The 18,951-nt window shown below is 44.9% G+C and overlaps 1 protein-coding gene across 3 annotated transcripts in view; it reads right to left on the bottom strand.

Annotated features, from left to right (window-relative positions):
• ZFP14 (ZFP14 zinc finger protein) overlaps positions 1-16,714 on the bottom strand; it is a 40,059-nt gene extending 23,345 nt beyond the window's left edge. The window contains exons 1-4 of one of the 3 annotated variants that reach the window (XM_031659584.1): positions 16,621-16,714; positions 7,499-7,586; positions 2,806-2,932; positions 810-911 (exon numbers count right to left, since the gene is read on the bottom strand). In XM_031659584.1, the coding sequence (XP_031515444.1) occupies positions 810-911; positions 2,806-2,932; positions 7,499-7,507 (238 nt within the window). In that variant the 5' untranslated portion in view covers positions 7,508-7,586; positions 16,621-16,714. Of the gene's footprint in view, positions 1-809; positions 914-2,805; positions 2,933-7,498; positions 7,587-16,620 lie in introns of those variants that run through there. The other 2 variants (XM_031659582.1, XM_031659583.1) reach the window with 2 other exon arrangements.
• Positions 16,715-18,951: the final 2,237 nt, after the last annotated feature.

The following is an 18,951-nucleotide window of genomic DNA, read 5'->3' as shown; positions in this document are numbered from 1 at the left end:
TGGCATAAAGTAATTCATGGCATTCTCTTATTATTCTTTTTTTTGGAGTAGGGGTAGAGTCTCACTCTGTCACTCAGGCTGGAGTGTAATGGCGCGATCTTGGCTCACTGCAACCTCTGCCTCCCAGGTTCATGCGACTCTTGTGTCTCAACTTCCAGAGTGGCTGGGACTACAGGCACCCGCCACCATGCCCAGCTAATTTTTGTATTTTTAGTAGAGACAGTGTTTTGCTGTGTTGGCCAGACTGGTTTGGAAACCCTGACCTCAAGTGTCCAGCCTACCTCGGCCTCCCAAAATGCTGGGATTACAGGTATGAGCCACCATGCCCGGCCTCTTATTATTCTTTTAATGGCTACTGGATCTAAAGCGAAAATCCCTCTTTCATTCCTGATATTAGTAATTTATGTTCTTTAAAAAAAGAGAACATAAATTACTAGGTGTTTACCATCTTTGTTGATCTTTTCAAGAAATCAATTTTTGGCTTTATTAATTTTATTTCTTTTCTATTTTGCTGATCTCTGCTCTTATATTTAATTATTTTTTTCTTCTATCAGGAATAGTTATTCTCTTTAAAGTGAGAGAGAAATATGAAAGATGAGAAACAGTGTTGCAATCAAGGTCAATAGAAAGTTCCTTTGCTAGTCCAGGCTTAAAAGATCTTAATTTGCTTCAAGTCCCAAGCCCTTCCTCCATAGGCCACGGACTTTTTGAAGAGAGATCCCAACATCTCAAGGGTGTGCCTCCACCCTAGTCAGTTTAGCTATTACCTGCAGTAATGATTTCTCAATGCCTGCTCAGCCCTCACTCACCAGGGCAGTATCTTCTTGTCCCTTCCCTTACAACCATCCCGGGTTCCTTCCCTTCTTCATCCAATAAGGTAATCACATCTGGTTTAGAAATGGAAGGTCCTGCTTAAAAGAAAAATGTGACATGAAATTATATACCTGAAAATCTTTAGATTCAGATTTGGTTAAATTTATAATTAACTATAAATCAATATGACACTTTATAAAGCCTAAGAGCAAAGAATTGCAAGGCAGTTGAAGAATGCTCATATTAAGGTAACTTGAGGGTCACAACAAATAGCCTGTATGAGGTTAAATTAATTATACTAAGGCCATTATATTAACCATCTGGTCAAGAACAGGCCTTAATATAATTTAACCTCACACAGGCTCTGTTGAAAGGCAGTATTGTGTAGAGGGAAGAACACAGACTGGGTCCAGACTGTCTGGCTTTACATCCTGCCTTTGTTTCTGTGTTACCTAGCAAATTATTCCTTTTGTGTCTATGTTTTCTCAAATAAAATGAAGATAATAGTATCTTTTCATAGAGTTGTTGTGAGGATTAATTAATAATGAACAATGCTTAGAATAATGTTTAAGCCCAAATATATGGTGATGTTTATTAACATATACACATAATATATGTATTAGCTATTAGCTATTTACTGTTATCATTTTGATGAGTGCATAATAAAAGGTTTATTGAGACATTCTCAGATCTCTTCTAGGATATTCATTCAATGTTAAAGGCCAGGCTTTTAGATTTTAATTTTCAATTACGAAGTAGGTAGAACTGAATACGTCTGTTATAGGAAACAGAATGTGTTTCAGGGTTTTTTCTGTTTGAGACGGAGTCTCGCTCTGTCACCCAGGCTGGAGTGCAGTGGCGCGATCTCAACTCACTGCAACCTCAGCCTCCTAGCTTCAAGCAATTCTCCCTGCCTCACCCTCCCAAGTAGCTGGGATTACAGGCACATACCACCATGCCTGGCTAATTTTTGTATTTTTAGTAGAGATGGGGTTTCACCACATTGGCCAGGCTGGTCTCGAGCTCCTGACCTCAAGTGATCCACCTGCATCGGTCTCCCAAAGTGCTGGAATTACAGGCATGAGCCACCATGCCTGGCCTTGAGGGGTTGTTTTTGGGATGGAGTCTTGCTCTGTCACCCAGGCTGGAATGCAGTGGTGTGATCTCAGCTCACTGCAACCTCCCCCTCCTGGGTTTAAGTGATTCTCCTACCTCAGCCTCCCAAGTAGCTGGGATTACAGGCATGCACCACCATTCCCGGCTACGAGTTCTTTTTTTTTTTTTTTTGAGACCGAGTCTCACGCTGTCGCCCAGGCTGGAGTGCAGTGGCGCGATCTCGGCTCACTGCAAGCTCCGCCTCCTGGGTTCACGCCATTCTCCTGCCTCAGCCTCCTGAGTACCTGGGACTACAGGCGCCCGCCACCGCGCCCGGCTAATTTTTTGTATTTTTAGTAGAGACAGGGTTTCACTGTGGTCTCGATCTCCTGACCTTGTGATCCGCCCGCCTCGGCCTCCCAAAGTGCTGGGATTACAGGCGTGAGCCACCGCGCCCGGCCCGGCTACGAGTTCTAAACAACCTTTCTGGATCCATCTCACACTATCTATGTTCTACAGACTCCTTTGGTTTTTAGAGAAACTCAGAAACCCTATGTCTAGGTATTCTACTTGCAGATGGACTAGAAAGTACTGTGAAGCATTTATGTCAATTCCAAGCTCCAATATATGGTGAAGTCTGGTTTCTTGAACAATGCTTTTGCCATATTCAAATCCATTCCCTTGGATACTAAGGAAATCAGGAATTACAGAGTCTGAAGGAAGCCTGAAGGGCATAGCTGACTGGACATGATGAAATGGAGAGGCGTAGTTCCAACCTAACAAAGCTTAAATCATTCCTTTGGGAACAGAAAGTGGAAGTTTTAGATCGTTTTTCTAAATATAGTCCTGAAATTGACAGCAGAGAAAGTTAATATCATTTGGGATAAACAAACTTACCTAATGAAATGAAGTTGCTATAGTTCTCCCACATCACATCCCTATATAAGTCCCTCTGAGCAGGATCCAGGAATTCCCATTCTTCCTGTGAAAAGTCTATGGCCACATCCCTGAATGTCACTGAACCCTGAAAAAACAAACTCAGTTATTACTTGTGAAAATAAATTAAATACTTTTACAATGGAAAGAGGGGAGATTGAGGATTGCATTGCAGAGAGGGGTAACATGGCATGCAAACAGCACTGGGCTGAAAACTTGTGACATGAGTAGGGGCCAGTAAGAAAATCAGTATTTCTGAAGCATTGAGCCTACATGTTCTTAAATAGTCCTGTGGCTACAGATATGACGACATTTTCATCCAAACATATCTAGAAATGAGTATGTAACCCAAAAAATCCTAATTAAATGAAATATTGCACACAAGCCTTTTGAATACTATGTGCCTCCACCATAAATTCTTTAAAAATATGAGGTCTTGAGGCAAAGTACAGAGGCTCATGCCTATAATCCCAGCACTTCGGGAGGCCCAGATGAGAGAATCAGTCGAGCCCAGAAGTTCAAGACCAGCTTGATCAACATTAGCAAGACCCTGTCTCTACAAAAAAAGAAATTTAAAAATTTAAAAATTTTAAAACAAGAAATATGAGGTCTTGGGCTTTCTTTTTCCCTTTAATGATCATTTAAAAACATTGATAAAAATTTATCTCACATGTGCTACAAAATCTCTAAGAAGATAGATTCAAATTCATCACAAACTCGGGTTTTATTATAAACACTTTCCCTTTTATAACCAATTCTTTAGCAAACTTTCAAAAATTTGTTTGATGGCAGTCTACATTTTTAATATATTAGATTCTTTTTTCTTTAGATATTTTAATTCAATAAAATCTTGAAAGTCTTCCCCAATTCTCAATGTCTACAATATCTAATCCTTACCGATGTGAATCATCTTCTTGCTTGTCACCATCTATCATCTCTTGAACATCGTTTTTTTGTTGCTGAGTTACAGGATACTGAATCATGAAGATATCATAAAGATATCACCGGGACACCAGTATCAATCATTTTCTTTTTTTTTTTTTTTTTTTTGAGACGGAGTCTCACTCTGTCGCCCAGGCAGAAGTGCAGTGGCGTGATCTCAGGTCACTGCAAGCTCCACCTCCCGGGTTCACACCATTCTCCTGCCTCAGTCTCCCGAGTAGCTGGGACTACAGGCACCCGCCCCCGTGCCCGGCTAAATTTTTTTGTATTTTTAGTAGAGATGGGGTTTTACCATGTTAGTCAGGATGGTCTCGATCTCCTGACCTCGTGATGCACCCGCCTCGGCTTCCCAAAGTGCTGGGATTACAGACGCGAGCCACCACACCTGGCCCCCTGTATCAGTCATTTTCAATGAAGAGTCATTTTGCTCCCCAAAAGATATCTGGCCATATCTGGAGACAACTTTGGTTGTCACAATTGGAGGAAAGGGTGTGAGCGTTACAGGCATCTAATGGGTAGAGGCCAAGGACACTGTTAGACATCCTACAATGCACAAGACGGCCTCCTACAATACAAGACTCTCCAGCAAAATGTTAATAGTTCAGGCCAGGTACAGTGGCTCATGCCTGTAATCCCAACACTTTGGGAGGCCAAGGTGGGCAGATCACTTGAGGTCAGGAGTTTGAGACCAACCTAGTCAACATGGTGAAGCCCTGTCTCTACTAAAGACATAAAAATCAGCTGAGTGTGATGGTGGGAGCCTGTAATCTCAGCTACAGGAGGCTGACGCAGTAGAATCACTTGAACCCAGGAGACGGAGGTTGCAGTGAGCTGAGACCACTGCACTCCAGCCTAGGCGACAGAGTAAGACTCGGTCTCAAAAAAAAAAAAAAAAGTCAATAGTTTCAAGGTTGAGAAATCCTGCTTTAGACCAGCACATCCTGTAAAAATACACAGTGGACCTCGTTCCTGGCATTCTTCTCCGCAGGAGGAAATCTCCATTGATTGATGTATCTATTTGCAGTCCTATTCTGATCACATCCTATTCACCCTATTGGTGAAGGAGGGATCCCTGCCCTAAAAAGTACAAGACAATCAAATAGCCCACGCCGGACAGATGAGATTGACAGCAATTTGTTAGATGCATATATTCAGAGCCTGAGAGAGGACATCATACATCACGCAGGGGCACAAGGGGGTTGCATTCAAGAACAGCATGAACAAGCAGGGGTGTGGGAGGCAGGCTTTACAGTAATAACAAGGTGAGGTGTTCCCTGGTTCCTGTAGTGGTATGTGATTGGCTTGTTTGAATAATTCCATAGGCTAGGAGGGAGGTGAAACCCATTAGGTTGAGGACCATGAGGGGTGTAACTTGTCCAGCTCATAGGGGAACTAGCTGAGTAGGAAGCCTTTCCCGCTGTGGGTGGGCATGTCGGGTAAGAGCAGGGAAACTCAGGGTTAGGCCTTTAGGGTCTTGACAAAGGTGTCAAGGCACACATGAAAGTTTAGGCCTTACCTTATAAGGCCCAATTACATCCCTACCCAATTCACCTAACCCTAAAAGCCTTCCATAGCATAGGGTCTCAACATACAAAAAAACTAAGGTCAGTCAACACTAAATCCTATCTTATATACTTGAAAAACTCAGATCTGTGGAGAAGTTTAGAGTTTTCCCCACAAGCAATCAGATAAGACCAAAATCTCTCTGTCATCAAATCACAGATGTTAAGGAAAGCTCAAAATAGGGACCTCCCACTTAACATCAGTAATCAATTCCTGAAAATCAGACATTTTAACGATTAATCAGGTACCTATTTTTCCATAACGTATTTTCTATTTTCTTTCTTTTCTTCCTTCCTTCCCTTTTCTTTCTTTTCTTTTTCTTTTCTTTTTTCTTTTTTTGACAGGGTCTCACTCTGCTGCCCAGGCTGTTGCCTAGGCTGGAGTACAGTGATGTGATCACAGCTCACTGCAACCTTGAATTCCTGGCCTCAAGCAATGGCCTCCCAAAGGAGGGATTACAGGCGTGAGCCACTACACATGGCCTCCCATTATGGTTTTTTTGTTTTGTTTTGTTTTGTTTAATTTTATTTTTTTCTTGAGACGGAGTCTCGCTCTGCTGCCCAGGCTGGAGTGCAGTGGCCGGATCTCAGCTCACTGCAAGCTCCGCCTCCCGGGTTCACGCCATTCTCCCGCCTCAGCCTCCCGAGTAGCTGGGACTACAGGCGCCCGCCACCGCGCCCAGCTAGTTTTTTGTATTTTTTAGTAGAGACGGGGTTTCACCGTGTTAGCCAGGATGGTCTCGATCTCCTGACCTCGTGATCCGCCCGTCTTGGCCTCCCAAAGTGCTGGGATTACAGGCTTGAGCCACCGCGCCCGGCCCCTCCCATTATGTTAAATCAGAGCATTATAAAGTGTTGTATGTCAATTCCATCCCTCCAACTAGCTTCGCACATTTTCCTCCAATATAGAACTACGGGACACAGTGGGTCAGTGCACATACAAACATCTTTTAGTATTTTTAGACAGAGTCTCACTCTGTCACCCAGGGTTGGAGTGCAGTGGCAGATTCAGCTCACTGCAAGCCCTCCCAGGTTCACATCATTTTCCGCCTCCCAGTAGCTGGGACTACAGGGCACTGTCACACCGCTAATTTTTTGTATTTTAAGTAGAGACGGGTTTCACCCATGTTAGCCAGGATGGTCTCATCTCCTGACCTCGCGGATTCACCCGCCAGCCTCCCAAAGTGCTGGGATTACAGGCATGAGCCACCGCACCCAGCCTGCTTTTAGTATTTTAATCATCTCTTTTACTAAATTCATTTTTCTCACTTGCTTTGTTTCTTTCTCCACAATTTTCTTCAATACTTTTCCAAACTTTTAGGAACTCATTTTACACTAGACAAAAACGAGGGCTACATGTGAAGCACAGTATGGAAAATTGTTTCCAACAAGAACGTAACAGCAGGAATAGGTGACACTCAGGATGGTGCTCTGTTACCTCCTCAGTCACTAGCAGCACCAGGTACACATATGCCCTTGAATGACAGTTACACACATTTCAAAACATCTGCAGATGGTTCCATTGGTCTAACAACTGTATTTGGAATATAACAAGATTCTTCCTGGATGTTATTTTTGTTCAAAAAAAAAAAAAAAAAAAAAGCATTGGATCAGGAGCGGTGGATCACACCTATAATGCCAATATTTTGGGGGGCTGAAGTGGGAGAATCACTTGAGCCCAGGAGTTCGAGTTCAGCTTAGGCAATATAGTGGGACCCCATCTCTACAACAAATTTTAGAAATTAGCCAGGAGTGGTGGCACGTGCCTGTAGTCCCCAGTACTCAGGAGGCTGAGGTGGGAGGATCACCTGAGCCTGGGAGGTTGGGGCTGCAGTTAGTTGGGATCATGCCACTGCATTCCAGCCTGGGTGACCAAGTGAGACCTTGTGTCAAAAAAAAAAAAGAAAAAAAAAAAAGGCTAGGTGTCATGGTGGATGATGTCTCATGCCTGTAATCCCAGCACTTTGGGAGGTCAAGGCAGGTGGATCATTTGAAGTGAGGATTACAGGCGTGAGTCACCGTGCCCAGCCATGGAGCAGGTTCTTGGATGAAGCTCTGGTAAGCAGGAAGTTTCAGAATAAAAAATGAATCTATATACATGATACAGAAATTGACAGTATTTCGAAAAGGACAGAGAAACATTAACTTACATGGGCCATGGTTTTAGAAGTGCAAAAACTGGTCAGTCCTTTTCGAGATTTCTCTGTTGGAGAACTACGGAGTCCTGATAAGCCAGAGCTGAAAGAAAAAAAAGAAACCATGAAATAAGCTGCGCCACAGAGCTCCCAAAATGATGTACGTCATAAATATGAAAACTTTTTTCTCTTCCATTCCTTCTCCCAAACTACTTCCATTGGCTCTTCCAAAATACTACCTACCACTATGCCCATCCTATGCTATACCCACATAAACTGGGGAAAAGTATAGGGAGTCTAAAGAAATACAAGCTCTGGCCAGGTGCAGTGGCTCTCGCCTGTAATCTCAGCACTTTGGGAGGCCGAGGCAGCTGGATCACCTGAGGTCAGGAGTTCGACACCAGCCTGACGAACATGGAGAAACCCCGCCTCTACTAAAAACACAAAACTAGCCGGGCGTGGTGGCACATGCTTGTAATTCCAGCTACTTGGGAGGCTGAGGCAGGAGAATCGCTTGAGGCAGAGGTTGCAGTGAGCCGAGATTGTGTCATTGCACTCCAGCCTGGGCAACAAGAGCGAAAGAAGAAAAGAAAAGAGAAGAGAAGAGAAGAAAAAGAAAAGCTCTGAAGAAACAGGTGACAAATGATGAACTTGGTGTAGAAGACTAGCTACTTCTGCAAGAGGATTTCTGACCAGGTCGCCCTCTGGCAATGTGGATCTGGTCCAGGCACTGGATTACTCAGATTTGTTCTGAGCAGCTCCTCCTCATTCTAGGACAACTTTTCAGGACTGAGATGGGCCCTGAATCCTGCCCCTAGAATCCTGCCTGAACTGCCTAAACACAACAACTAAAAGACCACACAGATTGAACCTGGCAGCTTCCACCAATGTGAGGCTACCCTTGCCTTCCCCAGCCAGGAAGCTCACCACTCCAGTTTTCCAATCAGGGCCTCCCATACCATGACATCCTTCACCACTCCTTCTCTTTTATTTACCTTTTTTTTTTTTTTTTTAAAGATGGAATTTCACTCTGTTACCCAGGCTAGAGTGCAATGGCACGATCTCAGCTCACTGCAACCTCCAGCTCCTGGGTTCGAGCGATTCTCCTGCCTCAGTCTCCCGAGTAGCTGGGATTACAGGCGCCTGCCACTATGCCCCGCTAATTTTTGTATTTATAGTAAAGACAGGGTTTCACCATGTTGCCCAGGCTGGTCTCGAACTCCTGACCTCAACTGATCCGCCCGCCTCAGCCTCCTAAAATGCTAGGATTACAGGTGTGAGCCACCACACTCAGCCTAAAAGCCAGTTTCTCTTTCAACTCAGGTATTTGTCTCTGAAGCAAGGATTTCTACTTCACCAGGAGAAATCTGATCATCAGCAATTCACAATTCACTAAAAAAAAAAAAAAAGGAATAACTAACAGTAGATTTTGTTTTGTTTTTCAAAAACAGGGTCTCACTCTGTTACCCAGGCTGGACTGCAGAGGCATGATCTTGGCTCACAGCAGCCTCCCACCTCAGATTCCCAAGTAGCTGGGACTATAGGTGGGCACCACCATGCCCAGCTAATAATCTTTCAAAAAATATTAAATCTCAGAAGATAGCAAAATAGTTCTCTCCATCTATGGGCCACCTGCAGAAACACCAGTTTGAGCAATTATCCATGAACAAAAATGCCTTCACAATAGCTAAGGCAACCAGGTGAGAGATCGCAGTACTGGGTTGTAGCACAGTAATAAGAAAAGCAGGGCCGGGTGCAGTGGCTCACGCCTGTAATCCCAGCACTTTGGGAGGCCGAGGCGGTTGCATCACGAGGTCAGGAGATTGAGACTATCCTGGCTAACATGGTGAAACCCCGTCTCTACTAAAAAATACAAAAAAAATAGGTGGCGTGGTGGTGGGTGCCTGTAGTCTCAGCTACTCAGGAGGCTGAGGCAGGAGGATCACTTGGGCCCAGAAGTTCAAGGTTGCAGTGAGCTATGATCATGCCACTACACTCCAGCCTGGGCAACAGAGTGAGATGAAAGGAAAGGAAGGGAGATAAGAAGGAAGGAGGGAAGGAAGGAAGGAAGGGAGGGAGGGAGGGAGGGAGGGAGGGAGGAAGGAAGGAAAAAGAAAGAGGAAAGAGAAAAAAAGAGTAGCAAAAAAACTTTCCAAACCTGAGGAAAGGTAAATATCCAGGTATAGCCCCAAGTTAGAAGGAAGAAAATAATAAAGATTAGGGCAGAAATAAATGACACAGACTAGAAAGCCATTAGAAAGAATCAATAAAATTAAGAGTTTTTGGGTTTTTTTTGAAAAAAGAAAAAAAACCCCACAAAATTGACAAACCTAACTAAGCTATACTAACCAAGAGAAAACAGAAAATATTGAAAATATTCAAATAAAACCAGAAATGAAAAAGGAAACATTACAACTGATACAACAGAAATACAAGAGACTATTATGAACAAATACACACCAGGAAATTGGATAACCTAGAATAAATGATTAATTCCCTGACACATACAACCTACCAAGATTGAATTATGAAGAAATAAAAAATCTGAACAGACTGGGCACGGTGGCTCCTGCCTGTATTCCCAACACTTTGGGAAGCCAGTCATTATGACAAACAGTATGGAAAGGCCTCAAAAAATTAAAAACAGAACTACCATATGATCTAGCAATCACACTACTGTATATATTCAAAGGAAATGAAATCAGAATGTCAAAGAGATCTCTGCACTCTCACATTTATTATAGTATTATTCACAATGGCCAACACATGGAATCAACCTAAGTGTCCATCAATGGATGAACGGACAAAGAAAATCTGCTATGTATATAAAATGTAATACTATTTAGCTATGATAAAGAAACAAAACCTCTAGCCGGGCGAGGTGGCGGGCGCCTGTAGTCCCAGCTACTCGGGAGGCTGAGGCAGGAGAGTGGCATGAACCCGGGAGGCGGAGCTTGCAGTGAGCTGAGATCCGGCCACTGCACTCCAGCCTGGGTGACACAGCGAGACTCCGTCTCAAAAAAAAAAAAAAAAAAAAAAAAGAAACAAAACCTGTCATTTGTGACAACATGGATGAACCTGGAAGGACGTTATGTTAAGAGAAATAAGCCAGAAACAGAAAGATAAACACCACATGATCTCACTCATAAATGGAATCTTAAAAAGTTGATCTCGGCCAGGGGTGGTGGCTCACGCCTGTAATTCCAGCACTTTGGGAGGCCGAGGCAGGCGGATCACCTGAGGTTGGCAGTTCAAGACCAGCCTTACCAACATGGAGAAACCCCGTCTCTACTAAAAATACAAAATTAGCTGAGCATGGTGGTGCACACCTGTAATCCCAGTTACTCGGGAGGCTAAGGCAGGAGAATCACTTAAACCCGGGAGGTGGAGGAGGTTGTGGTGAGCTGAGATAACACCACTGCACTCCAGCCTGGGCAACAAGAGCAAAACTCTGTCTCAAAATAAATAAATAAACAAACAAACAAACTTGATCTCATAGAAGTAGAGAGTAGAATGGTAGTTACCAGAATCTGGGCAACATAGCGAGACTTCATCTCTACAAAAAAAAATTAAAAAATTAGCCAGGCATGGTAGCATATACACCTGTAGTCTCAGTTACTCAGGAGGTTGAGGCAGGAGGATGGCTTGAGCCTGGGAAGCAGAGGTTGCAGTGAGCTGAGATCATGCCACTGCACTCAAGCCTGGGCAACAAAGTAAGATCCTGTTGAAAGAAAGAAAGAGAGAAAGAGAGAAAGGAAAAGAAAGGAAAGGAAAAGAAAAGAAAAGAAAAAAATGAGTGTTAAACAAAATGTACCTTTTTACAAGGACTGCATTGGGAGACCTCAAAGACAGATGATGTCCTATATCAGCAAGGTCGTGGGGATGCCGACACTAAGTCAGTCCACATTTAGAGCTATGTGAAGCAGCATTTCAACCCTGTAAACTCTGAATCGAAGCTCCACTTCCGACACTAAAGGGACTGTTTGTATCTGTACATAAAGATTATGAGTCTCAGCTACTTGGGAGGCTGAGGCGGGAGAATGGCGTGAACCCGGGAGGCGGAGCTTGCAGTGAGCCGAGATCACGCTACTGCACTCCAGCCTGGGAGCACAGCGAGACTCCGTCTCAAAAAAAAAAAAAAAAAAAAAGATTATGCAGAGCTATGGCCAGGGCCGCTGGCCCACGCCTGTAATCCAAGCACTTTGGGAGGCTGAGGTGGGCGGATCACCTGAGGTCAGGAGTTGAAGACCAGCCTGGCCAACATGGTGAAACCCTGTCTCTACAAAAATACACAAATTAGCCGGGCATGATGGCAGGTGCCTGTAATCCCAGCTACTCGGGAGGTTAGGGCAGAAGAATCGCTTGAACCCGGGAGACGGAGGTTGCAGTGAGCTGAGATCGTGCCATTGCACTCCAGCCTGGGTGACAGAGGGAGACTCTGTCTCAAAAAAAAAAAAAAATTTATGCAGAGCTATGCTGACAGCATGGTTTATAATGGATTAAAGCTGAAAGGAACCTAATTTTGGAATGATTCAATAACCTGTTGTTTATCCATACCACTGAAAATGATGCAACTATTAAAAATGATGTTGCCTTAATTTTGAATGGGTGAAGCCAGTGTGTTTTAAAAAAAGAAAATACCAGCATGTGTAGTGTGAAACTATTTTGACAGAAAAAAAAAAAAAATCATGTTTTCCTAGCAGGACCAGTTAAAATGTTTACAGTCACAGCCAGCAACACGCATCACCACATTAAATAGCGTGAGCCTGAAATACCCAAATACTCCAAATAAGACTTTCCCGGCTCAAGTTTTTCTTTCAGTCTTCCCTTTAACTGAGAAAAAAAGCTAAGGATACTGTAAAAACAGATGCTGTTTTTCCTGAGTGGCTTTTTTTTTCACTTCAGCTTCCCATTCATGAACCAACGCTATGATTTAATTTGCCCATGTGTGTTGGAGTATGGCCTAGAAAAGAATGGCAAAAAGTCCCTGACTGATGTCTTCTAAGCACTGAAGGCAGCCCCATGCTGCTTCCTTTTACATCTTCCGGACAAACAGGTTTATTTTGCGTCTGAACCAGTTCTTTTGGCTAAGATGCCTATGAAGCCCTCCAGCAGATGTTGGGTCTCCTTGACCAACTGGTCTCACTTTGCATATAACATCATTAAAATAAAAACTGTAAGGCATACATCTGTATGAAATCCAGTTACCTCCATAAAGACCCTATAGCTTCAGTATAATCTGGACTAGACAGTGCGTGCCATCATCAGATTGATATCTATCAGATTGATATCTCTTCCCTTCATCATGAGATTGCTGAATAAAGCAGAAAGGATTTTTTTTTTTTTTTTTTTTTTGAGACAAGGTCTCGCTTTGTCACCCAGGCTGGAGCGCAGTGGCACGATCTCAGCTCACTGCAACTTCCACCTCCTGGGTTCAAGCGATTCTCGGCCTCCCGAATAGTTGGGATCACAGGCGTGTGCCACTATGCCCAGCTCATTTTTGTATTTTCAGTAGAGATGGGTTTCACTATTTTGGCCAGGCTGGTCTCAAACTCCTGACCTCGGGTAATGCACCTGCCTTGGCCTCCCAAAGTGCTGGGATTACAGGCATGAGCCACCGTGCCCAGCCAGATTTTTTTACGATGATATTTGGTATACTGTTGTAATTACCAATATATGCTTTTTTTTTTTTTTACTGCATGATATTAGGTTACTTTCCAGTTCCCCCATATGAAATGGTGAGAACTACAGTTTCTACCTGAAAGAATTGTTATGAGAAATAAATAAGATACTACATATAAGGCACTTAGAATAGTAAATAAGCATTTCATAAGTCAGCTATATTACTAAAGATGAAGAATACTACATATGCTTCTCGCCACAATTATTTTTAGAATTCTTCCCAGCACTTTGGGAGGCCAACACAGGCGGATCACTTAGGTCAGGAGTTCAAGACCAGCCTGGCCAACATGGTGAAACCCTGTCTCTACTAAAAATACAAAAATTAGCCAGGCACGGTGATGCATACCTGTAATCCCAGCTACTTGGGAGGCTGAGGCAGGAGAATGGCTTGAACCTGGCGGGGGGTGGTTGCAGTGAGCCAAGATCGTGCCACTGCACTACAACCTGGATGACAGAGCAAACCTCTGTCTCAAAAAACAAACAAACAAAAAACATTCTTCACAGCACTGCTGTTGATAGGCAATCCTTCTTGATGATCAACAGTTTACAAAAAGAGGGTACACAGATAAGACAAATGTGGTAGGATACTAATTTTTGGATATGGGTGATGAGGAAAATATTAAATTACAACCTAACGGTAACAAATCTACTGAGCATTTATTATGTGCCAAGCATTAGCTAAGGGTTTTGCATATATTAATTCCTCTACTTAGAGCCATCCTATATCGTAGGGTCTATCATTATCCTCATTTTGCAGATGATGAAACTATGGCACAAAGAGATGAAATAAATTGTCCCAAGCTCAGGCAGCTCTAAGTGGCAGGTTGAGGACTAGAACCCCACTACTTTAGCTCCATAACCCAGACGACTGTCACTATACTAAACCGCATCTCATGAGACCTGATAAATACGTGGCCTGAAACAAACTCACCCTGTCAAAAACTTCAAACCACTTTCCAAATTTCTACTGTCTTCCCTTCCCTTCTAATAACCCCTTCCCTTGTTAACACAGACCTCTCCACTAAAAATCCTATCATATTATCACTCCTTAAAAGCCTCAAAAGCAGAAAAGATCCTGTCGTCAAACCACCTCCTTACCTTTCCCTGCTTTTGAACTCAGGGTGGTGGGGATCAAAGAGACCTAGTGTGTCATTCCATCTAAACTGTAAACTCCTCAACTAATCACCATCGAATGAAAGTTCTGCGTGGTGGCTCATGCCTGTAATCTCAACACTTTGGGAGGCTGAGGTGGAAGAATTCCTTGAGTCCAGGAGTTTGAGATCAGCCTGTGCAACATAGGGAGACCTCATTTCTACAAAAAATTTTAAAAATTGGGCGTGGGGCCACGTACCTGTGGTCTCAGCTACTCAGGAGGCTGAGGTGGGAAGATCACTTGAGCCAGGGAGGTCCAGGCTGCAGGAAGCGAGATCACTTCACTGCACTCCAGCCTGAGGGACAGAGTGAGACTTTGTCCCCCCTACTCTCCCCAAAAAAAAAAAAAAAAAAAAAAAAAGTAAGTAATAAAATAAAGTTCTGGTCGGGCGCGGTGGCTCACGCCTGTAATCCCAGCACTTTGGGAGGCCGAGGCGGGCGGATCACAAGGTCAGGAGATCGAGACCACGGTGAAACCCCGTCTCTACTAAAAATACAAAAAATTAGCCGGGCGCGGTGGCGGGCGCCTGTAGTCCCAGCTACTCAGGAGGCAGAGGCAGGAGAATGGCGTGAACCCGGGAGGTGGAGCTTGCAATGAGCCGAGATCGCGCCACTGCACTCCAGCCTGGGCGACAGAGCAAGACTCTGTCTCCAAAATAAATAAATAAATAAATAAATAAATAAATAAATAAATAAATAAAGTTCTACAGTTAGCTTCTCTTCAGGAGGTTTACTTTCAGACCATCCAAATGATTAGAAAGAGGCAGCTCATAAGAGAAACTAAATTACTGCCAAATGCTCACGTCAATACCTACTGGAAGCCGGGCGCGGTGACTCATCCCTGTAATCCTAGCTACTGGAGAGGCTGAGGCAGGAGAATCCCTTGAACCCAGGAGGCGGAGGTTGCAGTGAGCCCATCCTGTCACTGCACTCCAGCCTGAGTAACACACCCAGACTCCGTCTCAAAAAACAGACCCAGAGTCCATCTCAAAAACAAAACAAAACAAAACAAAAACCTACTGGAAAGGGGTAGGAAGTTGGAATCTACCCTGATCACCCCATCATTCACTGGGAAGGAAGGACAAAGCACCAGATCAGTGGACAGGACATTTCAGGAGTTAAAGCCTAACCAGCCGAAGATTAACGGGAACAAGCCCGCATAGTCCGACAAAATCGTATCTATTGACTGGTAGAAAGGGAGAAAATTCCACAGGAAGGGCTGGAATAGGATGGACGAGAGAGAGGGGAAAAGCTCTTTTTGTAAACGGTTGAGTTCCAGCTGAAGGATTCTAAGGAGGATCTAATGACAGCTGCGATCTGGAACGGCTGTTGTTTCCGAGGTGAGATTATGAAAGGCAGGAATTAATGAGATATTGAATGCAATCATGAGTGTAATCAAGAGGGTATCCCCAGTAATAGAATGAAAACAGCAAAGCAAGTCTAGAACATCACTGGTAAGAAAACTGTAATCTCTCAAAGAGGGAGTCATTATGCCATTTTACAACTACTGCACCATCTGGGAAGAAATCATGTTTTCTATTAATTTTGCAACTGGCGTTATCTGTCTCTTCCTTCCTAGCCTGATTAATGACAGAGCTGCTTCATTGTTCAGTCCGAGCTGATTTTCACCCCTTCACAGAAGAGGAAAGCAAATGTCCCCACGCCCAGAAAAATAAAAATTACACTTCATGGAACAAAAAGGAAACACTCATCTGGATGTTGACTTGTGTATATGCAATAGTAATCATTTCCTCCTCTCCCCGCTGCCTTCCTAAAGAACAGCAGGATTGGGAAAGGAGACAGGAATCTTGAGACCCCAGGCCTTTCCTGCAGCCGGCCTTGGCTGATCAGGACACACCCCCGCTAGCGCACTTGCTCCCTCCGTCTACTGCGCGCAAAACCCGATGGAAATAACAGGGAGCCTGGAATAAAGCTGACCCTTTCCCGTATCAGAGAGAAAGGCCAGGTACACGAAGATGGGGCTGGAATCTGTCTCCGAGTTCCCCGCAGTTTCCATGGGAGGGAGCTCGGGTAAAGCTGTGCAATCTGCAGTCCTTCTTCAGACTGCGTCTTTTTGTTTGGGGGCCTTCATTCACTCCGGGGTTCCTGCATCTAACTCGGAGCCATTCCGGGCCGCTGGACCTGCGCGGCTCTGAAGCGGTAAGGCAGAGGACGCAACAGGGCACCCGGCGCCCAGTCAGCGGCACAAACTCCACAGCTACGGCCTCCTGGCTCACACAGAGGTCCGTGCCGCCCCCGCGCCGCCCCCGCGCCCATTGCCTGGGTGCACGCGACCAACTCACCTCTCGGAGCCGACACCAGCAGGGAAGCCGGAAAGAACTGCGCGCGGAGGCCTGTGGGAAATGTAGTCCGCCGATGGGAGGGACTGGTTCCAGCCTCAACAGGCTGCGCGGAGTGCGCATGCGCGGGCGCTGGAGCTTTGGACGCTCGGGGCAGGAGGGCTTACCAGGCTGCCTGGGGCTGAGGCGAGCTCGGGCTTGAGTTTGTTTTTGTCGCTGAGGAATACTTTATTTATTTATTTTTTTCTTGAGGCAGGGTCTCGCTCTGTCGCCCAGGCTGGAGTGCAGTGGCGTGATTAGTTACAGCTCACTGCAGCCTCGACCTCCGGGCTCAAGCTACCCTCCCACCTGAGCCTCCAGAGTAGCTGGGACTGCAGGCGCGCGCCACCACGCCCAACTAATTTTTTAAATTTTTATAGAGACCAGAGCTCCCGATGTTACCCAAGCCGGTGTCGAACTCCTGGGCTTAAAAGATCCTCCCGCCTGAGCCTCCCAAAGTGCTGGGACTACAGGCGTGAGGCACCAGGCTCAGCTGCGGAGGATTTAGAAAGAAGTTTTGGCACCAGCAGGTGCCTAATACGTGTACTAAACACCTAGCAGTTACTCACTGCATACACCCAAGCAAGGTGTGGGCACACATCAGGCATGTAATGAAAATACTCTCAAAGCCCACCAGAACCTGGAGCAGGACCTAGACCCAGAAAGGTCGCTCGTGCTCACTGCGCTCTCCCTTTCTCTCTCTCTCTGTCTCGTATCTCCTGCAATTGTGAATGTGTCGTTCTACTAGAAATACAAAAAATTAGCCGAGCGTGGTCGCGCGCGCCTGTAATCCCAGCTACTCGGGAGGCTGAGGCAGGAGAATCGCTTGAACCCGGGTAGCGGAGGTTGCATTAAGCTGAGATGCGCCATTGCACCCAAGCTTGGGCAACAAGAGCAGAACTCCGTTTCAAAAGAAAAAGACTAACTGGAGAGGTCTCAGATAAGATTGAATTTGTCCTGCCCTGCGTTCCTTCAGGAAAGAAATGGGATAAGCCCACCAGGGACCACCCTGAGGCATCTTCTGTATCCCAAATTCTTTGATATATTAGTTAATACATGAAATACTTTGTTCTTTCCTTAAGAATATAAAACTTTAGAAGATATTTGAAAATGCCTAGGCTGGCCGGGCGCGGTGGCTCAAGCCTGTAATCCCAGCACTTTGGGAGGCCGAGACGGGTGGATCACGAGGTCAGGAGATCGAGACCATCCTGGCTAACCCCGTGAAACCCCGTCTCTACTAAAAAATAACAAAAAACTAGCCGGGCAATGTGGCGGACGCCTGTAGTCCCAGCTACTCGGGAGGCTGAGGCAGGAGAATGGCGTGAACCCGGGAGGTGGAGCTTGCAGTGAGCTGAGATCCGGCCACTGCACTCCAGCCTGGGCGACAGAGCAAGACTCCGTCTCAAAAAAAAAAAAAAAAAAAAAAAAAAAAAAAAAAAAAAAAAAAAAAAAGAAAATGCCTAGGCAATCTTGTTTCATTTTGCAAAGAATAGGATATGCATGAAATAGGAGATAAATGAAAAATCTGAGCTACTATAGAACCCTAAGAAGGCGGCAGGCACGGTGCCTCACGCCTGTAATCCCATCACTTTGGGAGGCCGAGGCAGGTGGATCACCTGACGTCAGGAGTTCGAGACCAGCCTGGCCAACATGGTGAAACCTCGTCTCTACTAAAAATACAAAAAAATTTAGCCGGGCATGGTGGCGCACACCTGTAGTCCCAGCTACTCGGAGGCTGAGGCAGGAAAATCGCTTGAACCTGGGAGACGGAGGTTGCAGTGAGCCAAGATCGTGTCACTGAACTCCAGCCTGGGCGACAGAGCAAGACTCCATATCAAAAACAAACAAACAAACAAACAAACTAAACTACTAAGAAGGCTGAAGTCCCAAAGTATTTTTTAAATTCAAAATCACAGTCCTATGTACCTGTTTACAATTAAATTTATGTAAGGAAATCAACATTCCATTAAAAAAAAGCAATAAAAAGAATTATTAAAATATCTCCTCCATATTCTCTTTCTGTTTTGACTTTTTTTTTTTTTGGAAACAAAGTCTCACTCTGTCACCCTGCCTGGAGTGTGGTGGCACCATACTGTCTCACTGCAACCTCAGCCTCCCAAGTTCAAAGGATTCTCCTGCCTCAGCCTCCTGAGTAGCTGAGATTACAGGTGCCCACCACCACGCCCAGCTAATTTTTTGTATTTTTAGTAGAGACAGGGTTTCACCACGTTGGCCAGGCTGGTCTCGAACTCCTGGCCTCAAGTGATCCGCCTGCCTCGGCCTCCCAAAGTGCTG

This window comes from Papio anubis, chromosome 20 (genome assembly GCF_008728515.1).
Source record: "Papio anubis isolate 15944 chromosome 20, Panubis1.0, whole genome shotgun sequence".
In the NCBI taxonomy this organism is placed as follows: domain Eukaryota; kingdom Metazoa; phylum Chordata; class Mammalia; order Primates; family Cercopithecidae; genus Papio; species Papio anubis.
The sequence above is the reverse complement of the archived record's forward strand: the minus strand, read 5'-3'. Positions and strand labels throughout refer to the sequence as shown.